Source organism: Sus scrofa, chromosome 1 (assembly GCF_054392235.1).
Source record: "Sus scrofa isolate SSC_HxYL_T2T_F1_AM1 chromosome 1, Sscrofa_HxYL_maternal_Yorkshire_Landrace_v2.0, whole genome shotgun sequence".
NCBI lineage: Eukaryota > Metazoa > Chordata > Mammalia > Artiodactyla > Suidae > Sus > Sus scrofa.
In genome coordinates this window covers 132,852,171-132,865,510 of record NC_139383.1, presented here as the reverse complement: position 1 = coordinate 132,865,510, position 13,340 = coordinate 132,852,171, and the positions used below count along the sequence as shown (strand labels likewise).

Below are 13,340 nucleotides of genomic sequence, written 5' to 3'. Positions count from 1 at the left end.
CTCAAAGTGCTATTTCCATCTTGTGGCCACTTTGCAAATTGCTCCTGAAGACTGAAAGCTCTGTTGTGTTTTGGCAACTCTAAACTTAAAAATATACCTCAGCCATAGGGCAAATGTGCCCTTCAAATCAGAGCTTCTTTACCCTGACCATACTGTCTCCCAGCTTCTTCATTTCAGGGAACTGACAGAACACAGGAAATCCCCATATGTGAATGGTGAGAAATGTTTTCATTGCAAAATGCATGACATATCAATGCATCAGGTTGAAGAAGACATTGCAGAAAAAGTTCTCCCTCTTTTGCCATAGATTATTATTTCTGAAAGGGCAAGGATGATCCTTTTAGGGTAAAAGAAGAAGTAGTATGAAGTCAGTGGATTGACTTTTGATGACTGCTCTGCCTTCTCCAAAGGAACAATAAACCCATTTGTGTATCTTTGTTGGGAGACCAAATTGTCCCTCCCCCACTTCCTCTGCTGTCCCTCACTCTTTCCATCTCTCCTGCCTCCTCTCAACTCCTGATGGCATAGATATCAGATCATAGAGTTTTGCAGTTTTGGAAGACCTCTGGGCATGCAGGAAGTGTGGAGAGACCAGGAATTACATGTTTTCTGCATTTCATAGCATTCTTATTTGGTGCAATTATACTTTCATAGGCCGGGGGCCAAGATCACAGGAAGCTAGGGGAAAAAAAAAACATGTTACCTGCATTCTAATAATATACAGTGGTATGATGGTCACAGTATGGAAATTTTCCTTGCACACATAGATTTTGTTTTTCTACTTGCAGGATGGAGACCTGCATATGGTATTTACAACATGTGGGTATCTCTTTTTGGAGCTATTTTGTGCTGTGCAGTCATGTTTGTCATCAACTGGTGGGCAGCTGTCATTACCTATGTCATTGAGTTCTTCCTCTATATCTATGTGACTTATAAGAAGCCAGGTAAGATAAGGACTGTGGAGTGGGGTTCCCCAAAACACTAACTACCTATCCATTCACTCAACAAATATTTATTTGGCAGCTTCTATGTGTTTAGGGGTGCTGTGTGTGTATGGTAGGTATTAATAACGTCATGTAATATGATAATAGTTAACCTTGTTGAGCACCTATTGTATACTATGCACTCATTTAATCCTTGGAATAATGGTGTAAATTAGGTATTATTAGTCCCATCAATAGTTGAAGAAACGAGTTCAAAGAGGTGACCACTTGCTGAGGTAACAGTCAGGATGTAATAGAGCTGATATTTTAACCAAAGTGTATATGATACCAAACCCCACAAGCTTTCCGCTATATCACCTTCTAAAGTCCTGATAAAGGAGATATAGTCCCTGTCCTCAAGGAGTTCACAGACTCACAATAAGCAATTAACTATATTATAATATAGCAAAGACCCATAAGCGTGACATGAAGTTACTGATGAAAGAAGAGGAAGTGATTAACTGTGATTAGAGTTGTCCAAGAAAACGTCCCTGGTTCATAGCTTGTGTTCCCAGGGTCAACACCTAGTAGGCGTTTCATAAATATTTGTTGAATGACCAGATAAGCTTCTTAAAAATAACAGTAAGAGACAGGGGTTGGTTAATCAGATAGAGCCAGAGAAAGTTATTCCAGGAAGAAGGAAAAGTGTGAGTGAAGTTAGGAAGCGTGAAAGTATGTGGCATTTTTAGAAAGCATCAGGGCCTTTAGCAAGATGGAGGCCTCGAGTGTTAAGGAGAAGGAGCCTGAGGTGGGCCTGGAAGAGTATCTTGCCCAGATAAACAAGAGACTTAAATGTCATGCTAAAGAATCTGGAGCAATGAGAAGCTGCCATAGATCAATCAGTTGGATCTGAACTTTAGATGTTACCTTTAGAACCAGTGAGAAGGATGGATTGAAGCTCGGAGAGGCTAATGATGAAGGGGTGCAAGACTCAGAGGTTGGGTTTCAGGGGCCAGACAGGCTGTGAGCCACCCCGCACTCTCTTTACTCTTACTCCACAAGGAAAGTAGAGAAGGTAGTAACTACTTTGGAGACTTTGGGTTGTTTTTCTTCATTACTTTATGCATTTTTAAACATCTAGTGCAATTTATGTGTAGTAATATTAACCCCCTTATAGATGTATAGTCGGTAAGTTTTGAGACACTTATATATACAGTCTTGTAACCACCATCACAACCAAGACAGAGGACATTTCCATCATCCCTAGAAGATCCTTTACACTACTCCTGTGTAGTCAGTCTCATCCTCCCAACTTAGCCACTAGCAACCACTTTTGTGATTTCTGTTCCTACAGCTTTGCCTTTTCCAGAATATTACGTAAAACCATTTAGTATATAACATTGGTGTAAGCTTTCTTTCAATTCACATGTTTTTAGATTCATCCATGTTGTTGCATTTATAAGTAGTTTGTTCCTTTTTACCACTGAGTAGTATTTCATTGTATGAATATTTCTCAAATTTTTAAAAAATGTATTCACCAGTTGATGGACGTTTAGGTTGTTTGCAGCTTGTGGTGATTATAGCTAAAGGTGCTATAAACATTCACATACAGGGCTTTATGTGGACCTATGTTTTCATTTCCGTAGGAGTGGCATTTATTATTATGTAAGTGTATACATAATTTATAAGAAACTGCCAAACTGCTTTCCAAAGTAGCAGTATCATTTTCCATCACTAACAGCAATGAATGAACGCCCTAGTTGCTCCACATTCCTGGCACCACTTATTATTATCAGTTTATTTTTTATTTTAGTCGAAGTAGACTACTACCTATTGTGGTTTGGTTTGCATTTTCCCAGTGACTAATGATGTTGAACATCTTATTTACCATCACACCTCTTCTTTTGCCAAGTGCCTGTTTAAATCATTTGCCCATTTTTTGAGTTGTTTGTTTTTGTATTATTCCTTAGTAAAGATCTGTGAGATCTCTTTATACATTCTGGATGCAAATCCTTTAGCAGTACATGTTTTGTAAATGCTTCTATAGCTCTATGACTTGTCTTTTCATTTTCTTTATAGTTTGTTTTGAAGAGCAGACATTCTAATTCCTATAAATTCTAGTGTATCATTTTTTTTGGCTTTTGTGGTTTGGCTTTTTTGTTTCTAATCTATCTTTTCCTAATTCTTCTCAAAGTTTTAGTGCTTTAGATTTTTTTTTTTCCTTTGGTCTTCTTAGGGCCACACCCGTGGCATATGGAGGTTCCCAGGCTAGGGGTCAAATTGGAGCTATAGCAGCTGGCCTACACCACAGCCAGGTCACTGGGAACCAGGCCACTGGGAACTCCAGTGCTTTAGATTTTTAATTTATGTCTTTTATCCATTTTGAGTTAATTTTTGTATATGGTATGAGGAATGGCTCAAGGTTGACTTTTTTGCGCATAAACATCCAGTTGACTAATAGAATTTTTGTAAGAATATAATAACCTAAGGCATGCTAAGTGCCCAATACATAGTCAACACTTAATTGATGTTAATATTCTTTATCTTCAGATAATTACCTCTCATCATTTTCCTGACTATTCTGAGCAAGACTAGGGAGATGGCCCTGTCTGCCATCTGGGGCGAATCTGTACATTCCCATCACGGGCTTATAAAATTTAGAGGATCCATCTAACATTTATTTTGTTTTTAAAGTCAGAACATGGTAGTGCTTACTTCCCTTATTATGAAGATTAGGCCCTAAAAAATCAAACTAAAATGCTTGACAAAGAATGACCCTGGGAGTTCCCATCATGACTCAGTGGAAACAAATCTGACTAGCATCCAAGAGGATGCAGGTTCAATCCCTGGCCTCGTGCAGTGGGTTAAGGATCCAGCAGTGCCGTGAGCTGTGCTATAGGCTTGGATCCTGGGTTGCTGTGGCTGTGGTGTAGGCCAGCAGCCACAGCTCCGATTTGATCCCTAGCCTGGGAACCTCCATATGCTGTGGGTGTGGCCCTAAAAAAATTAAAAAAAAAAAAAAAAGACCCTGTTCATGGACATCCAGAAGTAAGAAATTTCTGAGCTATTCAGTTTTATCATTCAAAATATAAAGATTGTTGCCCTCTATGTATGCAGAAATGCCTCTTTTCAATTTAAGAATTTGTGAAGGCCTCTTGAATTTTTTCGGGGGCTGACCATTTTCCAAAGTCTATCTGCCAGCAATGTGGATATAACACAGCCTCTCCCATTGAGTAAGGTTTCTCAGGCTGCAGCTTTAAAGTCTGATCCTTAGCTGGAAAGAGGTCTCATGTCTAAGAATTCAGCAAGTGTTCACAGAAGCGTTCTTTCTAGGAAACACTACATTATGTTTTCTCTCATTTGGGCATGTGTCACTGCTGCCATAGCCAAGGAAAAGCATAGAAGGGAATGGCTTAGAAAATATAGCCACATTTACAGAAGGAAGCTCAGTGTTTTTATGCCAATTTCTCCACAGATGTGAACTGGGGCTCCTCCACGCAGGCTCTTTCCTACGTGAGCGCTTTAGACAATGCTTTGGAACTAACTACTGTGGAAGACCATGTGAAAAATTTCAGGTAAAATTGGCTTCTTAGGCATCCTGGTGTCATTCCACATTAAAAGTAGCTTTCCTTTACAGGAGACAAATGCACTAGTTACATGCTTTATGGGAATATTCTAACTGCCACATTTTCACAACAGAACCTCCTGTGAATTGATGCTTCTTCTCTTCTACTCTGAACTCTGCCCATCCCCAAATATAAACCCTCATGGTGCTATCTGTGGCCCTTCATGCACAGAGATAGAGAGGTGATCTCCATGACATAACTTCAGAGAGATGTCCCCAAATCCCCACACACTTTAATCATTGTTGCTGTCTCCATTCAGCTTAAGGAATTTGTGGCTTACTGAATTCCCTTAGAAGTTACACTTTAAGCACTTCATTAGTTCTGTCTTATTTTGATTGGAACATCAAAAATACAAACTTTGCAAGAAGGGTGAAGGAAAATAACATGAAAATACTGGCTGAAGAAGGACAGGTTGTGTTAGGGACTCGGGGTAGGGTGATGTCCAGAGGGAAAAGACAAGGGGAGACCAAGACTACCTTTTCCTTACTTTAAATTTCTACTGTCACTAACTAAACTAAGAATAGAAAGATAGCAGGCTGGATAGGACGTCATGATGATCCAAGACTTTTAGTAAGAAACCTAAGAAATGTCTAGGAGAACAGTTGTCTCACTTTGCCAAGCCTTCTGTACCAACCCGTTCCATTGGGGTGTCTCTGGGCTCACAGCCTTCTTGCCATGATCAGTTCTCACATCTTTTCTTCTCCACTTCCAGGCCCCAGTGCATTGTCTTAACAGGGGGGCCCATGTCAAGACCTGCTCTCTTGGATATAACTCACGCCTTCACCAAGAACAGTGGCCTTTGCATCTGCTGTGAAGTCTTTGTGGTAAGAACCACTTAATCCCCAGAAGGTGCTTTTCCTCCCTACTCACCTGTGTTGAACTTAAACAAGTGGATAAAATGTGTTTCAGATTTCACAGGAGACTAACTAAAAGTGATAAGTATTTCTAAATGATGGCCTTTGAGTCAGAAAAAGAGAACTGGCTCTGAAATAAAATGAAAACATTTGGGGTATTAACTGTCCCCAGAAAAATGACAGGATAGAATAGCCAGAGAGCGCTATCATATAGATTAACTGATGAGGAGAGAGCCAGATATAATGGCCTTAAATGACAGCACGTAGAATTTAAATTAAATATTTGGATAAACTTGATGACACTATAGATAGCTAGGGAGTTAAACCAAGTTTTCCATGCCCGAGATAAACATTCAGAAGTGCATGAGTTCCTTTTTATTCAGGAATTATGTAGTAGACTAATGAGAATTTACTGGTGGTTTTCCCAGGAGGTATTCAAAGTAGATGCTAGACATTTAACCATAATTATTGACCAATCACCAATCTCTAAAGTGAGGAGAAAGCATTACAATTACAACAATGTAATAAGTCTAAGTCCTCCAAACCAGCCTACCTCTACTTGAATTCCCACACCATGCTCTCTCTCTCTCCCACACACACACCACTCAAAATCTTCAGCAGCATCAATGTATTATCATAGTACTTACCTATTCTTCAAAGTATTTTTCTACAGTTTTTATTTCATCTACATAATGGTCTAGTGAGGTAGAAAGGGGGAAAAAAAAAGACCTGTTCTCATTTTACTGATTAGAAAAGTGAGATTTAGGAAAATTAAATTGTGCACAGCTTCCCATGACAAGAAAGTGGCAGAGCCAGGATGTCAGTCCAGGTCCCCTGATTGTGCTTGGTGTTGGAGCATGAGGAGAAAGCCTTAGCAGACCTGTATCCCTCTGAGTGCTGTTAGGGTTGGGCACCCCCACCTAAACTTTTAGTACCTGCCAGGGAATAGGGCTGTCAGGAAGCTGTGTAACCCTGGGGCATTCGATTGTGCTATGATGCAGGGGCTAATTTACCACACATCATCATGGCCAGCACTTAAGCATCTTTTACACCTGGCAGTACTCTAAATGCAATATGAAGCAAGCTAGTCATATTCTTTCCTCTCAGTGCTTATGTGATGGTAACGCAAACAACTCAATAACTCAATGTAGTTATCCCATGGGGATAGAGGGAATCCTACTGACTACGTAAGATTGACAGGTTAAGTAATGACTCACAGTGACTCCAGAGGATTTTTAAAAATCTGATCAAGCACGCTTCTCTCATATTATCAACTTCTGTGCCCTGGATTAGTGGATTTCATTTTGGCCAATATAATACAGAAGCTGGTTTTGATGGAATAAGCAGTTTGGGGTGTTTTTCTTCTCTAGCTATTTAGAGAAAACTTAGTTTAGCAGGCAATAAGATATCTTTAGGGCAGGAGAAATGAACTGGGGGTATAAACAGTCATATATTGGCAAGGGAGAAAAGGTCTTTTTATAGAGATGCGATATTACTTTTAAGTAACTCTTTGCTGCTCTAACTATAACAAAAGAGTATGGTTTTGGAGTATTATTTCATGTGAAGTAGGTACTTAAGGCTGTACCTCTAATGGCCCTGTTGTTTGATATGTATATTAGGACCATGCCATCCATCACTATGCTGGTCTTTCTGAGTAAGGCCCAAGAGCCTTCTTTGCTCCCAGGTACTGAGGTTCTCTTGGGGACAGAAAATAGTTACTGTATCAGTTAATGACTTTCTAGTTAGTTACTTTCTGTGAGCTCCTGGGGCTGCAAATGCTGTCAGCATTTTTCAATTCCATGCTCATTTGTCAATCTTCTTTGCAAAAAACAGATGGAAGGGGATGAAAAGAAAGTCGGCATACCATTAAATTTCTGTTCCAAGAGCATAATGATTAGTGGTCAGGCCAACCTTGTGGAAAAGGTTAAATGGTACAATGATGTGGAGAGACAACAATTTAATTTTTAACTCTAGGAAGCTGGTGCTCATGGATTTCTGAGACACAGAGTCAAGCTCTGAATCACTGTTTTGTCACCTATTAGCTATGAATTCTTTGGGCATATAATTTAGTCTTCCTATGCTTAAATTTTCTCAGTTATAAAATGGAATAACATTAAAAAATAGTAATAGTAGCACCTATGGTTGTTACAGAGTTGTTAGAATTTTGTAGGATAAGCTTTCTAGTGCTTAGCTTAGTGTCTGTCAAACAGGAAATGCTCAATTAATTTTAGTTGTTATTATTATTATGTATTCTTTGGTACACTAGTTGCATTTTCATTCTGAAAATATATCCCCTTCAGCAGAAACCTAAAACATTCTTAGAGAAACCAGGTCCAGACACTGGATCCTGGACCTTTAGGTATACATCGGCTTGATCATGATGGAACAGTGAGATATCCATTCCCACTCACTAATCACAGGATAGCAGGCTCTATGCTCAATCCCTCTGGTGACCTTCAGTTACTTGAAGTGCTGGTTTGAAGTACTGGCTTGAAGTGCCATACACTACATGGAAGGAGCAAGACTAAGAGCTCACTAGCATTTCCATGGTGGTGGGTAGACATAAAGCCCGTGACTCCAGTTGCCATTTCCTGCAAAGAGGCATTTTTAAAGGACCAGAAGGCATAGCACTCAAAGCTGCTGAAATTGAAATTAAGAATCATTCTTTTGCCTGGCCCCAAGCCCACACTGTAGCCTTCCAACTATTCAACTAACTCTTAGCTCACCCATTAGGGCCTTTTCCTCCTCTTGCATTTTTCTACTTGGCCTAAAGATTCTAAATGAAAGACCCTTCATCAGAACAAATTGAGGGGAGGGGAGATCCTTTTTAAGGAATCCATTGTCTATGATTCCTTGAATTCCCGCATAATAAATCAGTGACATAATTTATATTCAACATGTAAGTAATTTTCTTCTTGTGTGCCTCACTCATCCCCTATATGAAGACTAGAGGGAATGGGATTCCATCTTCTGGCATTCCCTAATATGAGAATTTAGCAACAGACAAATATTAAGTTCAGTGGATTTAGCAACAGACAAATATTAATCCAAAAGTTATGACCCCCACCAATTCTATCCATGTACCACGTTATACAAAACAAACAAACAGAGAATTCCCATCATGGTTCAGTGGAAAGGAAATCTGACTAGTATTCATGAGGACACAGGTTTAATCCCTGGCCTTGCTCAGTGGATTAAGGACCTGGCTTTGCCATGAGCTGTGGTGTAAGTTGTAGATGTGGCTTGGATCTGGTGTTGCTGTGGTATAGGCTGGCAGCTGCAACTCCAATTCAACCCCTAGCCTGGGAACCTCCATATGCTGTGAGTGTGGCCCTAAAAGGACAAACAAACAAACAAACTGCCTTTCTTTGTCAATCAGTTTCCTTACTTATTCATAGAAGTTGGAGAGATAGTAAAACCAACCACTACAGATAACTTAGGTTGGATTTATGTACTCTTCTCTGAGTATACCACATTCAGTTCTAAAAACCCTACAGCATTAGCTCATCATATGACATAGCATTGTGCTTCAGCAGTCACTTGCTCATGTGCTTCTCAATTTTGCATTTAAAGGTAGGGTGTTTTTTATTAAAACATATATACCTTAAAGACAAAAGGTGACCCAACTGATCTGGGATTTAGAATGCCAATCAGGTAAAGCGTTATTGCCAAAAAGAAAAAAAAAATGCAACACTACCTCTTTTCTGAATTTTATTTATCTTAAAATTGAAAAAGGCTTTCAAGTTTACAGTGCTGTCCCTTTTTGTTGTTTGTCTTTTATGTTTTGGTTTTTGGTGCTTTTTGTTTTGTTTTGTTTTGGTTTGGTTTTTTTTGGTTTTTAGGGCCACACCTGTGACATATGGAAGTTGCCAGGCTAGGGGTATAATTGGAGCTACAGCTGCCGGCCTGTGCCACAGCCACAGCAACACAGGTCTTTGACCTACACCACAACTCACAGCAATGCAGGATCCCCGACCCACTGAGTGAGGCCAGGGTCCCCTACCCACTGAGTGAGACCAGGGGTTGAACCTGCCATCCTCACAGATACTTGTTGGATTGGTTTCTCCTGTGCCACAACAGGAACTCTGTGTCTTTTATGAAGTGCATTTTGTTGTGATGATAACTAAAAAATATTTTTTAATTGCTTCTATTTTTGTTTTTAAATATTAGGTTGGGGCTTCCTAACTAATTAGGTTGGAGTTCGCTCAGCAGGTTAAGAATCCGACTAATATCCATGAGGATGCAGAGCCGACCCCTGGCATCACTCAGTGGGTTAAGGATCTGGCATTGCCATGATGCAAGATGTAGGTTGCAGCTACGGCTCAGATCTGGCATTGCTATGGTTGTGGCCTAGGCTGGCAGCTGCAGCTCCAATTCAACCCCAGGAACCTCCATATGCTGTAGATGTGGCCCTAAAAAGAAGAAAAAAAAAAAAAAAGAAGAAGAAAAAAATTTTTAATTAAATTCATTAGGTTGAATCATGTGAAGTTTACATTTTTGTATGTTGAAAGCTGTTGAACACTGGTGATTTTATATGATGAAACTATAGTCAATAAAACAATACCCATATTTTTTTCTCCTAATTAATAACAGTTAACATTTTTGTCTTAGATGCTTCTACTCGCTTTCTCTTTTAAACTGGAGTATAGATGATTTATAATATTGTGTTAGTTTTTGGTGTTCCACCCACTTTCCAAATGAAATAAACCATCACAGATCAAGCTAAAGTCCTCTTTATAACCACTTAGCCCCATGGCTCTCTCCCCCTCCAAAAGCAAAGGTGTATGAGTTTCTTTGGTGTTCTTTTAGTCATTTCACCTATGTGTACCAAGATGTAGCTATATTTTGATTAATCTTTTTCTACTATTTAATATTCTTTAATACTCAATTGTCCTGTTCTGCGCTCTCACTGGAAAGAAGAAATGGAATAACGCTTGACCAGCTTTCCCATGTAGATTCCCTTTTAACAAGATTTCACCCTAACTCTTACCCTTTCTCCTTTTTTTTTTTTTTTTGAAAATTTACAAAATATCTTAATAAAACCTAAAGATCTCTTTCAACTCAAAAAATCTCTTAAGCTTGTGGTTGCCTGATGGGAGGGGGAGGGAGTGGGAGGGATCGGGAGCTTGGGCTTATCAGACACAATTTAGAATAGATTTACAAGGAGATCCTGCTGAATAGCATTGAGAACTATGTCTAGATACTCATGTTGCAACAGAAGAAAGGATGGGGGAAAAACTGTAATTGTAATGCATATATGTAAGGATAACCTGACCCCCTTGCTGTACAGTGGGAAAATAAAAAAAAAAAAAAAAAAAAAAAAAAAAGGCAACAAAGAAAAGTAAGTGGAATATTTGGGGCAACCAAGTATGCTAAAAGTGATATTGGGGACCAAAATGTAAATAAAAGCATGTTTATCAATTCAAAAAAAAAAAAATCTCTTAAGAAAAGTCAGGGAATACAACCAACTTTTAACTCTATGCCTAATGGAGGCCAGTTCAAGCATAGATAACCCAGGGAAAACTAAAATTCTCATTTTTTTTCCCCTTCTATCATTATCCTTTCTTTTAATCTCAACTTTCACCTCTGTCAAGAAGAAAATGCTTTTTTAAGATGCATTTATTCTTTTGCAGTTGTTGAATCTCTGTCATGAGATTAATAAAAGAGCGATATAACAAAATATTGGAAGAATGAAATGACCTTTGAGTGGGCACTAGGATGCATGGTGAGATGAAATATGTACCAGCTCAGAGAGAGAATTTTCTTTCCCACAGTTCCAACCAGACAGGCAATGAAAGCTAAGACAGAGCAATAGGATTCAATATTTTAAAATATACAAGTTGGAAAGAACACTGCATTTGGCCCAAATTCCTCTATTTGATTCCAATATATTGGAAATCTTTTGCAAATTCTTTCCATAATATTCATTTATTTGAAGTACTGTCACATCAATTTCTTATCCAGACTAAATAATTAAAATTCCTTTACTGCTTTTTCAACCAATGTCGAAGTTATATTACATACAAAAATCTTAGAGCTTCTTTATTCAAATTCTAAATTAATTTATATACTCATATTTTGGATCTAAGCTAATCTTTATATTTTAGTTGGATGGTAAAGTCCCTGTTTGTGATTATGACATATTTGAATGTTGAATAATTACATTCCAGTATGTCTTCCCTTTTTTTTAGTTTGCTTTTCTCATACTACATTTGTATTGCAGCCTTGCCTCACATTAATAACTGTGCTACAAGGAAATTATAATCACTTTTAGCAAAAGGAGATTCTGCATGAAATATTTTTATGACTTCTCAGTATGGCAAATTAAGGCATTAAAGTAAATTTCTTTGTTACAATTAATGTTTAATTTTGATTTTTGTAATACTCATAGATATACATTAGAACTTATTTATTTAAATAAATGCCATTCTCCTCAGTGGGCATAGTCACTGTGGTTCAACTCAATGTACTGATGTTCTGATACATTTTCTAGCTGTTGGTTTTTCTTCTATCTCATGGCTCTTACTGTCATTCAGGTTCCTTGAATAAAATATTTCTTCTTTTGCAATTGATGGTATAAATAATGCTCAGGAAGGGTGGTTCAAAATGCATTGACAATTTAGAACCCTGAGCAAAATTTGATGTATAAGGATATATCTTTTATCAGCCTAGGTCTTCTGGTTTGATAACTATCTTTCCTACCCTTTCTATATTTTTATCTTCTCCATCCTCATTGGAGGTTCTTGTTTTTTAAGTGAAACATAAATTACCCAACTGTTTTTTTTGTTTTGTTTTGTTTTGTTTGTTTGTTTTGTCTTTTGTCTTTTTTTTTGTTGTTGTTGTTGTTGTTGATATTTCTTGGGCCGCTCCCGCGGCATATGGAGGTTCCCAGGCTAGGGGTTGAATCGGAGCTGTAGCCACCGGCCTACGCCAGAGCCACAGCAACACAGGATCTGAGCCGCGTCTACAACCTACACCACAGCTCACGGCAACGCCGGATCGTTAACCCACTGAGCAAGAGCCGGGACCGAACCCGCAACCTCATGGTTCCTAGTCGGATTCGTTAACCACTGCGCCACGACGGGAACTCCCCCAACTGTTTTGATATGTTGGTGTGGTCTTAAAAATATTCTGATAAAAATAAGTACATAAATAATCTGACCCAATTTCAAAAGAATATTAAGATGGGAGAAATCCCAGAGAACATCTAGTATTGTGTAATAGAAGTATAACATGTGCTACATATGTAATTTAAAAAATTTTAGTCGCCAATTAAAGTACAAAGAAACCAGTAAATGCAATGCATCCAGAATATTATCATTTCAATATGCAATCAATACAAAAATATTAGTGAGATGTTTTGCATTCTTTTTTCATACTAAGTCTTCAAATTCCAGTGTGTGCTTTACATTTCCAGTACATCTCAATGTGGACCAGCCACATTTCAAATGCTCAATAGCAACACATGGATAAGGGCTATCATACTGGACAGTGATGGCCTAGATAATTTTCTTATTCTTATAAATGTAGAGCCCACAGAAGACAAATGGCACACTCAGGGTATCATTTCATCAGTGCCAGAGCCAACTCTAAACCCAACACTCTGCTCCTAGTTCAGTGCACTTTCAGCTCTGTTGTAGAACAAACAAAAGGATGGGATTAGGTTTGGGATCTCGACAAGAGCACTCGTTTACTATAATAAACATCAATTTCTGATGAACACATACTATATTCCATACATCATAGTAGTCACTTTATCACGACTACTTGAAAAAAAACCTGCAGAATAACTATTTGTTCTCTATTTCAGAATAACATCAAAACTCAGAGATTATTAATTACCTCCAAAGTGGCCAAGTTTACAACCCAATTCTGCCTGAATACAAAACCTGGTATTTTTTCTTCATATACACCAAGCCCTTTCTCTTCAATCCAAG

General features: G+C 38.4%; 1 protein-coding gene and 1 long non-coding RNA gene across 19 annotated transcripts in view; one reads left to right on the top strand and one right to left on the bottom strand.

Moving 5' to 3' along the window:
• Window positions 1-13,340, bottom strand: part of LOC102161909 (uncharacterized) — a 144,509-nt gene that overhangs the window by 18,191 nt on the left and 112,978 nt on the right. The gene's annotated exons all lie outside the window — the stretch shown is intronic.
• The window catches only part of SLC12A1 (solute carrier family 12 member 1), a 90,207-nt gene that overhangs the window by 41,994 nt on the left and 34,873 nt on the right, over window positions 1-13,340 (top strand). For all 4 annotated transcript variants that reach the window (XM_085021392.1, NM_001445000.1, NM_001445001.1 and 1 more), the window contains 3 exon segments: window positions 789-944; window positions 4,399-4,498; window positions 5,262-5,373. In XM_085021392.1, the coding sequence (XP_084877518.1) occupies window positions 789-944; window positions 4,399-4,498; window positions 5,262-5,373 (368 nt within the window).